Here is a 13127-nt window from a genome sequence, read left to right on the forward strand (position 1 = left end):
TGAACCAGGAGGTCATAGTTCGATTCCCTGGCTGGGTACATCCCCAGGTTGCAGGCTCAATCCCCAGTGTGGGGTATACAGGAGGCAGCCGATCGATGATTCTCTCTCATCGATGTTTCTCTCTCTCTCCTTCTCCCTTCCTCCATGAAGTCAATAAAAATATATTAAAAAACAAAAATAACTTGAGAGGCATTTTGTAGGCATCCTCTTGGGGGGGGGGGGCCCTCCCTTTCCGAGGAGATGGAGCCACGCCGTGGTGGTCAGCTGTGAGAGGGGCCTGGTTCTCCTCAGTCCCCACTGAAAAGGGACCAGCATGTTTCTTTAGTGTGTAGAAACTTGTATTTCTGGGAAGATTTCTTTAATGATACTTAGGAAAGGCAAGTACTCTGGCCAAAGGTGTTTTGCAATTGAAGTCAAGCCCAAGAAAGTGGTTGTGAACTCCTCGCAGGAAGAGTTCTCCCATCAGAACTAACTTCGATGTCAGCATTCAGATTTGTCTTAGTTTATTAAAGACAGAGTGGCTGCCCCAGCTGCTGTGGCTCAGGTGGGTGGGCATCGTCCTGTGCACCCAGAGGTTGCCGGTTGGATTCTGATTAGGACACATGCCCAGGTTGCAGGCTCAATCATCAGTAGGGGGCTTGCAGGGGGCAGCTGATCGATGATTCTATCATCATTGATGTTTCTATCTCTCCCTCTCCCTCTCTGAAATCAATAAAATATATTTTAAAAAACACACACACACAAACCAGAATGACTGGAAGAGCTGTTCCCACTCGCTTCTCTGCTCTCTCTCCACAGACTGAGGATAAGAACCGCCAGTTGCAGGAGCGCTTGGAGCTGGCGGAGCAGAAGCTGCAGCAGACCCTGCGGAAGGCGGAGACACTCCCTGAGGTGGAGGCTGAGCTGGCCCAACGGGTGGCCGCGCTCTCCAAGGTGCTTCCCCGGCTTCCTTCCCTTACACACAATGGTCATTGGTCTTACATCATTAGCCCAAAATCCCTGAAATAGCCTGACTGGTTTTTAGTGCTGTTTTGTTTGAGAGTGGAACACTTCTTAAATGTCAGGCATACCCCCATTTATTTGTTATCCTGATGTTGATTTCCCTCCAGTTTGTCAGGCGTGTACTGTTTGTCCCCAGCGTGGATGCTCTAAGAGTCACTGCTTCTTGGAGTTAAGTCAGCAGCTCAAGGTCCCGGATGGAAGCTTTGTGGAGAGGAAGGGAAGGGCTTCTCAGAAGTAGGGGAGGACCACTCTCTTCTAAAGACAGTCAGAGTGGATTTGTAATAAACAATTTTTTTTTAAAATATATTTTATTGAATTTTTACAGAGAAGAAGGGAGAGGGATAGAGAGTTAGAAACATCGATGAGAGAGATCGATCAGCTGCCTCCTGCACAGCCCCCAGTAGGGATGTGCCCGCAACCAAGGTACATGCCCTTGACCGGAATCGAACCTGGGACCCTTGAGTCCGCAGGCCGACGCTCTATCCACTGAGCCAAACCGGTTCGGCGATAAATTTTTTAAGTAATTTATTCATTTGCTCAACAAATATTGGCTACGCATGTGCAAGACACAGTGCCTGTTCTCAGAGTCATCCTCACCCCAGGGGAAGCAGACAGATGACAAGACGATGTCAGAATGCTGTCCTGGTGCTTGGGCTGGGCGGGTCCACAGGAGGAAGATGGGCATAGCCACAGACACCCCGCCCTCCTGGGCCTACGAGAGCCTCAGGTCTGCGGTCCAGCGGCCCAGGCGCCTGTGGGGGAGCACCTGCTGATGGTTTGTCTCACTGGCTCGAGCTCAGGAGCTAGAAGGGGCAGGACAGGCAGAATGCTGTGTGGCCAGCGTGGGGTCAGTCAGATGACACAGGTGCTCACAGACCCGTGAGCGAGTTCATGCTAACAGCTGGGACAGAAGCTCTTCCTTTCCACCATGATCTGCGTTTAAAGTCTCGGTTTCTCTCCTCTGTCACCTCTCCTGTCCTTGTCATCTCTTCTGTCCCCGGTCGGCCCTGTAGTCTGACCTTTTGTCTCCTGGAAGCTCTGCTGCTAAGGAAGCTAAACTGTGCGAACTCACTTCCCAGCTTAGGAAGGTAGTCGTGCCGCGTCGGGTCGTGCTTGCTGCTCTGCTCCATGCGCACTCAGCACGCAAGCTCAGGACGGGGGACACGAGGAAGCCCGAGCCTGGGCATGGGGGGAGGCAGTTTCCTCACAGAGCTCACCACACCCCAGCCGCACCCAGAGCCACCCTCAGAGGGTCAGCTGCCTCCCACTGACACATGCCGCCACCCAGGACGTGCTGGTGGATGAGGAAGCGCTTCCATCCGTCGGGTGGAAGCGCCGCACGGAGCATGTGTGCTTTCTGCTACCGCTTTAGTTAGTTTGCAGCATGCGGCCCCCAGAGTCGCGTCACTGTTAGTTGAACTTATACACTGTTCTTGCCGACAGGCTGAGGAGAGACACGGCAACATTGAGGAGCAGCTGTGCCAGATGGAGGCGCAGCTGGAGGAGAAGAACCAGGAGCTGCAGCGGGTACGTGGCCAAGCAGACATCTGTCTGCTCCAGCACTGCGTGGAGCCTGGGGCAACCGGGTGGCGGGAGGCTCAGTTCTCCTCTTTCCCTGACTCTGTCCCCTTCTCCCTCTGCTGCGAGCATTTACCTTGTGGCCGCATCTGCGCTTTGTTTGCTGATAGGGACACCTGCCACACAGGCAACATTATGTCCCCTTGGGAGCAGGAAAGAACTTGGTGCCTGCGGGCAGTCCTGCAGGGGGCAGATGGATCCCCACATCCAAGGAGGCTGCCTGCAGCCCTGACGAGCTTGTTGGGAATTGCTCCAGGTACCACTGGGACCGATTTATGGACGCCCCTCAAACACACTGAGGTTGCTGGCCTGGGTCCCCTGAAATGACTAGGCAGAGTCTGCTTGCTTAGGATATGGCACCTGAGTCCCAAATTCAGGTTATGTTCCTGACCTCTATCCCGAAATAGCAAATTATTACTCTCAACGTAAAGGTATACATAGGGATGGACATTCCTGCACATGAGGATTGTTGGCTGAGCCGTGATGGAAGGAGTCCGCGAGCAGGGTCGTGGGGCGCGTGCCGGGTGGATCTAAGCTTTTCCCAAAGAGTCCGTCAGAGGTCAGCATGGCACATCCAGGGAAAAGCGAGTGGCTGCCCCAGGTCCAGCGGGTATCCACCTTATGACATCAGTTCAAGGCTGTTAGATTTTGTTTTCACCAGAAACTGTATTCTTGGTCATGGACTGCCGAGCATCAGACATGAGCTTCCACAAAGAGAAGATTCTGACTCTGATGAAGGGACCATGCTGGGCAGTCCCCTGCCCCCCAGTATGTGCACACACACATATGCACACATGCTCCTTCACAGGTATACACAGGTTCATGCACACACACACACAGGCACACACGCACAGGCTCGTGCACACGTTCACCTCTTGGAGAATTAGATTTTTGGCTATTTAGGGGTGCACTTTATTATTTTTTAATTTTTATTGATTTCAAAGAGGTGAGGGGGAGAGAGAGAGAAACATCAAGGAGAGAGAATCATTGATTGGCTGCCTCCTGCATGCCCCACACTGGGGATTGAGCCCCACAACCTGGGCATGTGCCCTGACCAGGAATTTAACTGTGACTGGTTCATAGGTCGACTCTCAACCACTGAGTCACACTGCTTGAGCCTCTCTATTATTTTCAGTACTGGCTTATAGAGTTGAAGGACAGGTGCTGAGATGGGGATTCTGTGTATAACTAAGGCAATTCAAAGTAAACTTTTAAGTTTTGCTCTCAAAATATTCGAATGTTAACACCTTACTGTATGGGGTCTCCTCCAGGTGGTGGTTGTAGAGTGTTAGGCATGGCTTGGAGGGCTTTCTCTTTAATCCTTACAAGGCCATTGAGAAAAGGGAGACACTGGCACCACATTTTATAGACGAGGAAACTGAAGCACAGTCCCGCAGCGAGTTCTTGTGGGGTCACCACTCCTACCCGGGCAGCGTGGCTTGAGCACGCCTCTCAGCCCCTGGCCACGCTGCCCTCCCCCTGGGGAAGCGCCTGCCACGCTCCGGCGCCCACCCTGAGTTGGCTGCCTGTTGGCACTTCCTGTCCCTGCACTTAGGATATGGGGCAAAAGCAAGCTTTTTAAACCATGAAATGGGTGATGGTTTTATCAACTATAGACTTATCACTTTGCTAATACATTTTGAAATTGAGGTATTTGTAATTTTTTAATATAAATCTTTATTATAAAATGTTCAAGAGATGTAGGAATATAAAGAAAAACAAGTGAAAGTCTCTCTATTACCACTGACTTTTTTCCAAAATGAACTTTTTTACCTTTTGCTTTGTGGGTTAAATTCTTTTCTCCCCTGAATCCAGACGCGGGGAAGGTCCTCCACCAGTGTGTGTACATAATCTGATCCCCATAAACACCCTTGTTCCTGCCTGTCAGTCTGCCTCCTGCGTCAGTCTGGCAGCTGATTGGAGGGGTTCCTGAGGCCCACGAGTGCTTCGTTCAGCAGAAGCACTAGGACCTTCTCCTTGGTGATCTCTCACAGACTCATCCCTGCGACTCTGCACCTGCGAGTAGGTCCTAGTGCTCCTGTCGTCACTACAGGCGACGGGGAGGGACAGCCTAGGGCTGATGGCACAGATCGCCCACACCGTCGGCCCTTGGCACTTTTAGAATAATGATCCTGCCTTTGCTGGAAGTTGCTAAGTGTTTTTTTGTTTGTTTTTTAATATATTTTTATTGATTTCGGAGAAGAAGGGAGAGAGAGAGAAACATCAATGATGAGAATCATCGATCGGCTGCCTCCTGCACGCCCCCCACTGAGGATTGAGCCTGCAACCCGGGCATGTGTCCCGACCGGAATGGAACCCAGGACCCCTCAGTCCACAGGCTGACGCCCCATCCACTGAGCCAAACCAGCCAGGGCGCTGATTTTCTGTTTCTCCTGTTTTAGGCACGGCAGAGAGAAAAGATGAATGAAGAACATAATAAACGGCCTGCAACCCATGTGTCCCGACCGGAATGGAACCCAGGACCCCTCAGTCCACAGGCTGACGCCCCATCCACTGAGCCAAACCAGCCAGGGCGCTGATTTTCTGTTTCTCCTGTTTTAGGCACGGCAGAGAGAAAAGATGAATGAAGAACATAATAAACGCTTATCAGAAACTGTTGACAGGCTCCTTTCAGAATCGAATGAGAGACTTCAGCTTCACCTTAAGGAGAGGATGGCTGCTCTGGAAGAGAAGGTTGGTTGCCCTGAGGGCATTCCCGCCCCACAGTGCCTAACGGTCAATGCCAGTGCGGAAAGCAGACAGTATCTTCCAGCGGAAGTGGCTCTCACTGGCCATGTCTTTGCGCAGTTTGCGTACATGGAAAATCGTTTGTCATTCTTATTCTCTAGAGCAGGAGTCAGTAAACCGTTTCTTTCAAGGAGCAGAATTTCAAGTGTAAATATTTTACACTTTTGCTAATAATTACAAACTGAGTAAAATAATTCCATGCTAATCAATGAACATGCAAGCAGCCAAAGACACAGTATGTAAATCAGTTGGTATGCTGTGTTCTAATAAAAATTGATTGACAGGAAGAGGCTGTGGGCTGGATTTCACCGACAGGCACCAGTTTACCAACCCCTACACTAGAATCTTTTGGGAGGCCCAGCCCTCACCCCTTTGTTGCTCTTGCATTGGAAGTTGATTTCTGTCTCAGTCCCATTCTACCACGTGCCTTCTCTCTTTCCATTTGGTTTGGAAAGTGTCTGAGCCTGAGCTTTTGCTGCTGTCGCCATGGAATTCTTAGCTGTGACTGAGAAGAGGCACATTCTAGGATCTGTCAGGACCCCAGTGGGAGCCAGTGGGGTCCAGGTCAATAAAATTGTTCTGATGGCACCAGTGTACCTAGAGATGCGACCCAGAATCTTGGTTGGGATTGGCACTTGGTCATGCTCATTTGAGAGAGACCAGTGATCTCTACTGATGGTGCGACACATCAGACACTATGAAACGCATTGTCCGAGCTGCACAGGATGGTTGGTGACACACATCCCTGATCAGTGGGCCAGCCCGAAGGCACGAATGTTTTTAATTTTTATTTATTTTTATTGATTTCAGAGAAGAAGGGAGAGGGAGAGAGAGAGAGAAACATCAATGATGAGAGAGAATCATTGATTGGCTGCCTCCTACACTCCCCACATCAGTGATTGAGACCACAACCTGGCATATGCCTTGACTGGGAATCGAACCATGACCTCTTGGTTCATAGGTCGCTGCTCAACCACTGAGCCACACTGGCTGGGCAGGCAGGAATGTTTTTACCTGGGAGCTGAACCCTGCATTTGAACCTGTGTTAGCTTTCCCTACTGGCCTAAAGGCCACTGCAGACCAGTGTAACAATTAAAGTGAATGTGCCACACCAGCATTCGGAAGGCAGTCAGAAAAGTACGTTTACCTTACCAGGGACTGTTCACGGTTCCTCTGGCCTCACTCTGGGAGTGTGGTGCTGCTCAGCAGTACATTCTTATGCCTCATACCTTTGCTGAGGTACTTCATTATTTTAAACAGAAACGTAGCCATCTGAGATCACGTGGAGCATTGTCCTGAATCAACACTAAAGCACTGTATCTTTTTCAGAATTCTCTAGTACGTGAAGTTGAAGATGCAAAAAAGCAATTAGAAGAAACTCAACATGATAAGGTACTTAAGTCTGTAACCCATTTAGACCCCCATTGAGAGCAGAACAGAGCTGCGTCCAGTGCTGCTGTGACCGCTGCGGCATGGGGGGTGCTGAGGGCGGCTTCTCTGTGCGAGCCCACTGCTCCGTGGCTGTGCGTCTGGTGGTGCACGTGGCCCAGGACTGCTTCCTTCTGGCTTCACCGGAAAGCTACGACAGAACCACAAACCTTCCACCTAGCACAGGCCCGGCCAGTAGGAAGACACTGAGCCACGCCTGATCCTAGCGGCCCACATTTAAACAGTGCAAGGACAGGTGAAAGTAATTGTGTTTAACCCAGGAGAATCGAAATGTTACTTTGTCATGTAATGAATATAAAAACTGATGAGCTCCTCCCCATGCTTTTTATCATATGAAGCTTGAAATCCAGTGTGTCTTACAGTCACCACACATCTCAACTGGGACTGCCCCTTCGAGTGCTCCGTGGCCACGTGGGGCCACTATAGGAGCTACTTGGGATAGCACTGAGGCACAGCTTAGGGGTGCCTGGAACAGCTTTTTGTTAGCTTGACTTAATGTTTTGCAGCGTATAGAAAGGAGGTTGAGCATACAAATGGTAGGTGAGTGCAGGTGTGCAATTATTCGTTGGGGGTTGGGGGGGGGTCTGTTTACATTAGGACTTTTGGAGAAAATGTTCTCAGAATTAAAGCGCTTGGTACTTGTCACTGTTCAGTTAACCTATTGTGCGAAGAATTTGCATCCTGAGATCTTCAATGGGTGTCACTTGCTGTTTTGCAGAATCAGCTGGTACTGAACATCGAAGCTTTGAGGGCTGAACTGAGCCAGATGCGGCTCAGAGGTGCTTCCCTTCATCACAGGTATGAAGTCGGCCTCCGCCCCTGTCCTGTGTGCACAGGGCGCGTGCCTGGCTGGGTGGGCAGCATCACTGGCTGCAGCTTGGCTGGGCCCCAGAGGTCAGGCCGGGCTCAGCACCTGGAGGAGGTGTGGAAGGCGGGTGATCAGTTCATGGGTGTGTTCACTGGAAGGCCCCGCAGAACAAGGCCCTGGTGCTGTAGGGATAGGCAGGCAAAGCCCAGGGCCTCAGTGAGCATCGGACCCCGGGAGTGACAGTCACGGCACAGGGACGGAGAGGCTGTGTGGGGGGACAGTGGCAGGAGAGGCTTCGAGGAGGCAAACCTGCAGATTTCACAGAGGAGCCGGAGGTGGGGAAAGACACCTCGCAGAGCGCCTGGGACAGGCATTGGCTGGGAGGGTAAAGAGAAGCAGGCATGAGCTCAGCTTCTGGGCGTGACTTTGCAGTGGGGTCAGTCAGCTTGTTTTGTGACCTTCTGGAGCGAGAGGAGAGAGTCCAGGCAGAGTGGGAAAGGCAGCTGATGGACGGGCTTCCGTAAATAGACTGCATATGGACAAGAGCCTCGCTCCTGAGGGGACTAGCTGCAGGGTGGTGGCAGTGGGGAGGCGAGGCAGCCTGGAGAACGGTGTCAGGAGTAGGCACTTGTGGACTCTGGAGAAACCGAGAATCATCCAGAATGACGTGCAGGACTGTACGTGTGGCTTTCAGCTGGTGTGAAACAAGGTCCAGCCCCACCACAGCTGGAACCCTGCTGAGGAGGAAGGAGCAGTTCATTAGGACAAGGGAAAGAGGAAATTCCCCACATGGACATCTTTAGACGAGCAATAAGTCTGAGCAGCATTTCAGAGACATTTCTTGAAAGAATGTAGAGGTGTGGGAACCAAAGGGGATGAGTTGGCATGTCCCACTGGCCCTGTCCGCAGGTCGCGTGCCCAGGCACAAGGGGACCCGTTAACTTACTTTGATCAGGTGGGTGGGTTTTATCTCCCCAGATCCTAAGGACTTTTGAGGATGAAGGCAGCACCCTTGTTTCCCAGGTGACGGTGGCAGGACTGAGTGTGGTGCCCTGCCCAGTGAAGGCGGGACCTCTGGGCAGTGCGCTCCGTCCCCCGCTGACCAGGTCCTCGGCAGGCCTCCTAGGGACAGGTAGTGGCTCCTTCAGCATCTCCATCCGGGGTGTCCAGGCCTGGCCACTGTTCGGGAGATTCCTCCAGCCAACAGTGTTGTGTGTCTGCTAACCTGATTGCACACTGGTCTGTGCTTTGGATTTGGAAACATGAAAGCAAGCTGCCAAGTCCAGTTCCTGTCAGTGCCAGCTGGGGTTCAGGGGCTCCTGCAGCAGGTCCTCCAGGGTGCACTTGAGGCAGCCTCACAGGTGGGGGCTGGGGGCCGGCAGCCTCACACGGTGGTTGTTGGCAGATGGGAAAGTAAGCAGTTGGAGGCCAGGAGTGACATGCGGGTGTGCCCCCTGGTCAATCAGGGAGAAAGCGGAGCTGACCCAGGCTGCGCAGCCTGACCAAGGGACAGTTCTGAGGGTCACGTTTGCGGTGTCGCATTGGTTTCCCTGGGCATCGAGGTTACCCTCCTGGAGGGGCTGAAAGAGGAAAGATTGGCGGGGCGTGGGCATTGGAGCAAGCAGAGGCCCCTCTGTGCCCTCCGTGAAGACCTTGCCATAAATTTATTTATTTCCCAGATTGACAGGTCTGGCCTGACCAACAAAGTTAGTTCACTTTCTTCTAATAATGCTTTTTTCCCATGTTTCAGCCGACCCCACTTGGGCAGCGTCCCAGACTTCAGGTTCCCCGTGGCAGACGGTCCCACGGACTCCTACAGCAGCAGCGCGGTGTTGCGGCGCCCCCAGAAAGGCCGCGTGGCAGCGCTGCGGGACGAGCCTTCCAAGGCAAGCGCTCCATCTTCTCCCCGGGTCACCTGCCTGCACAAGTCACCTGTTTATCTCATAGTTTTGAGACTGTTTTGGAATTACAGTGTCAATAGGTCACGTTCTCTTTCCCTCCCCCCCATGTCCCTTTTTCTAGCTAAAAGTTTATTTTTGAGGTGTGCTATTTTTTTCTAACACAATGCCGATTAGTAGTCTTGAAGTAGTAGTGAAGAATAAGTGAGTGCATGTATAGTCAACCCTTGAACAACACGGTTTTGAACTGTGCAGGTAGCTTATCTGTGGAATTTTCCAACGTGTAAACAGACCACTTACACTTAGGACTAGGTATCTATGAATAGGTACAGCATCGTGAATGTATTTATAAGTACAGTGTATGATGTAAGACAAAGTATGTGTTAATTGACTATCTTATTGATAAGACTTCCAGTCAACAATGGGCTGTCAGTAGTTAAGTTTTGGGGGAGTCAAAAGTTATACATAGATTTATGACTGTGCAGGGGGTTGGCACCCCTAACCCTGTATTGTTCAAGGGTCAACAATATTTATCTTTTTTTTTTTAAGAGTGTGTATATATATATTATTTTTATTTATTTCAGAGAGGAAGGGAGAAGGAGAGAGACAGAAACATCAATGATGAGAATCATTGATTGGCTGCCTCCTGCACGCCCTCCACTGGGGACTGAGCCCACAACTCGGGCATGTGCCCTGACCGGGAATCAAACCCTGACCTTCTGGTTTATAGGTTGACGCTCAACCACTGAGCCACGCCAGCCAGGCTAAGCATTTTATTTTAACTTAAATGAGCATTCGCTCGCTAATTAAATTAACATTCACTGGCTTATCTTGATGGATGCCAGCAGCTTGTAGCGTGGCCCATTTTTCGAGAATCGGGCTTGATTTAGAAATTTTTGAAAACTTTTGACTTTGACTCCCTTAAAGTTGCTCTGACTATGGCTATACTCTTGTATCTTTGCTGAGATGGGGTTTCTGTTCACAGGTACAGACTCTGAACGAGCAGGATTGGGAGCGTGCCCAGCAAGCCAGCGTCCTGGCCAACGTGGCACAGGCGTTTGAGAGCGATGTCGACCTGTCAGACGGCGAGGATGAAGGGGACACTCTCTTCAGCTCGTCGGCGCTGCTGTCGCCCAGTGGGCAGGCCGACGCTCAGACGCTGGCCATGATGCTGCAGGAGCAGCTGGACGCCATCAACAAGGAGATCAGGTATATGGGGTTGTACATAGGGTTATGCCCGGCACACAGACAGTGTCCCCGGGGAACTGTACCCCACTTAGAGAAGGCTGGAGCAGGTGCAGCGAGCAGTGTCTAAATGGTCTAGAACAGTGGTTCTCAACCTGTGGGTCGCGACCCCTTTGGCGGTCGAATGACCCTTTCACTGGGGTCGCCTAAGACCATCCTGCATATCAGATATTTACATTACGATTCATAACAGCAACATTACAGTTATGAAGTAGCAATGAAAATAATTTTATGGTTGGGTCACAACATGAGGAACTGTATTTAAAGGGCCAGAAGGTTGAGAACCACTGGTCTAGAATAATACTTCAGTTCTGTTTGAAGGGTTTTTAAGTTTTGAAATTGCCCTTTATTATGGAATTCAGTCAGCCAGGGCCTTCCCTCTACAACTGTGGTGTCGGCACATTTGTGTAAGGTGCTGTGGCAGGGTGAGAGGTGTTCAGTTCCATCCCCAAAAGCTGAGGACCCAGCTGGAGGGCCCTGGAGCTTTGCCCGCCTGGGAGGCTGCCGGGTGGGGGCTACCTGCCACATGTGCGTCCTCCAGCCCTGCAGAGTGCTGGTGTGTGTCACACAGCCACTTCAAACAGGAAAGCTAAGGTGTGAAGGTTGGCAAATCCCCTTGGTGTTTGCACTTGGCCGTATTAAATTAACACAGCACAGGGACTGGTGCATTGTGGGACAGTGCTGGTCACAAGGGGTGTGTGCGGTCTTTTAGGCTCATCAGTATTTTAAAGGGGTTTCCTTAGAAACCTCCCAGCAGTTCTAGTAGTAAATGTACAAGAGTGGGCCATCTCGGGCAGGATTCAAAGAATTGCCTGGGCTTAGGAGGCCTTAGGTGTTGGGGCGCAGCCATGACCAGGGTGCCCTGAGGCCCGCCCTGCTCAGACCTGATGCAGCCACACACCCGGTTGGTCCCGAGGCCACGTGAAGAGCACAGCGTGCTGAGCCTGCCGTAGATGCAGGTGGCGCGGCCACCAGATCTTGTTCTTGTACAGCTAACACGGCAGAAATGCCCCTCACCTGCACACGGTTTCTGCACAGTGGTGTGGGTGCTGCTGCTGACAGCGGATGGCCTGTCTGTGTTTGTCCAGGTTGATTCAGGAGGAAAAGGAGAGCACGGAGCAGCGGGCCGAGGAGATCGAAAGCCGAGTTGGCAGTGGGAGCCTGGACAACCTCGGTCGTTTCAGATCCATGAGCTCCATTCCATATCCTGCGTCCTCACTCGCGGGCTCCTCCCCTCCAAACAGCGGTCGGTCCACCCCTCGACGCATCCCGCACAGCCCCGCTCGGGAAGTGGACAGACTAGGCATCATGACTCTGGTAAGTGTTTGCCTATTCCCCGCTGCACTCCCCATCCAGCGAGTTCTGTCTCGGACACTGCACATGTGCTTTTTGTTTGACCCAGAAGAAAATCAGGTATTTTGCTTCGCATATGTTATGCTTGGAAGTCCAAGGTTTTGAAAACCAGCTGGTATGTCATCAGTCATTCGACAGCAGCACGGTGACAAATGAATTTTACTTCTCGGAGGACCAATTGGGCATGGCAGCTTCAAAGGGGAGTATTTCCGTTTTTTAGGAATGGACAGTTTAACAGAGTAAGTATAGGCAGCCTCGTAGCTCATAGAGACGTGTACCAAGGCCAAGGCCGTCTTCCTTTACATTAGGGTTGCCTAACTGGCGGGTACAGGGCCTGCCGTCAGAAAACAGCAACCAAGCAAGGCAGACCGGTCCTTGGGAGACCAGCAGCCATCCATGAAGAGCCGAGTGGCTTCCTAGGAAGCATCTGGAAATGCAGTGACCTATGGCCCTGGTGACAGAGCGATACCCTTGCTGACGCATCTGGTTTAGGTTTGCATGAGCACTGCCTCACATTGCACACTGACCGACAGCGTGCTGTGCAGCCGCACCACCGACCTTTCCTGTCCCACCCACACTCACTTTCAGCCACACTGCCCAGCTTCACCCTCAGCCACACTGTCCGCCAGCAGATAGCCACATCACCTCTGCATCATTCCGGTGGCATGTGACATACTCTCCGTAACTTACATCATTAGCTAATTAGCTAGTATTTTAAACTTTCTGACAATTTCACTTATGGTTTCATGTTTATTTTCTCTGAGAATTTATAAACAGGCTGGATATTTTCCCCTTGTGTGTAGTTCTGCATGCTGGCTGGCCTGTGTCTGCTGCATTTGGTTTTGATCTCCTGCATCATCCTTTTGTTTGTTTAATCACCATTCATCTAGGCCTCAGTTCCCCTGTCCCCCATCCCCCCGTAGTCTATTCCTCCCTCCCTTCCCCTCTCCCTGGCTGCAATACCTCCACCACATGCCCAAGTGACAGCAGCCATGTGGTCCATGGGGAGTGACAGTTCACGCTCAGCTCATTGGTGACTTTATGCT

The 13127-nt window shown here is 51.5% G+C and overlaps 1 protein-coding gene across 10 annotated transcripts in view; it reads left to right on the forward strand.

Moving 5' to 3' along the window:
- PPFIA1 (protein tyrosine phosphatase, receptor type, f polypeptide (PTPRF), interacting protein (liprin), alpha 1) overlaps positions 1-13127 on the forward strand; it is a 54300-nt gene that overhangs the window by 18685 nt on the left and 22488 nt on the right. For 7 of the 10 annotated variants that reach the window (XM_014538138.1, XM_014538135.1, XM_014538137.1 and 4 more), the window contains exons 9-17: positions 799-933; positions 2016-2090; positions 2446-2529; positions 5143-5274; positions 6658-6720; positions 7496-7575; positions 9336-9471; positions 10469-10692; positions 11817-12045. In XM_014538138.1, coding sequence (XP_014393624.1) covers positions 799-933; positions 2016-2090; positions 2446-2529; positions 5143-5274; positions 6658-6720; positions 7496-7575; positions 9336-9471; positions 10469-10692; positions 11817-12045 — 1158 coding nt within the window. The remainder of the gene's footprint in view (positions 1-798; positions 934-2015; positions 2091-2445; positions 2530-5142; positions 5275-6657; positions 6721-7495; positions 7576-9335; positions 9472-10468; positions 10693-11816; positions 12046-13127) is intronic. The other 3 variants (XM_014538139.1, XM_014538143.1, XM_014538142.1) reach the window with 1 other exon arrangement.

Source organism: Myotis brandtii, unplaced genomic scaffold (genome assembly GCF_000412655.1).
Source record: "Myotis brandtii unplaced genomic scaffold, ASM41265v1 scaffold187, whole genome shotgun sequence".
Lineage (NCBI taxonomy): Eukaryota > Metazoa > Chordata > Mammalia > Chiroptera > Vespertilionidae > Myotis > Myotis brandtii.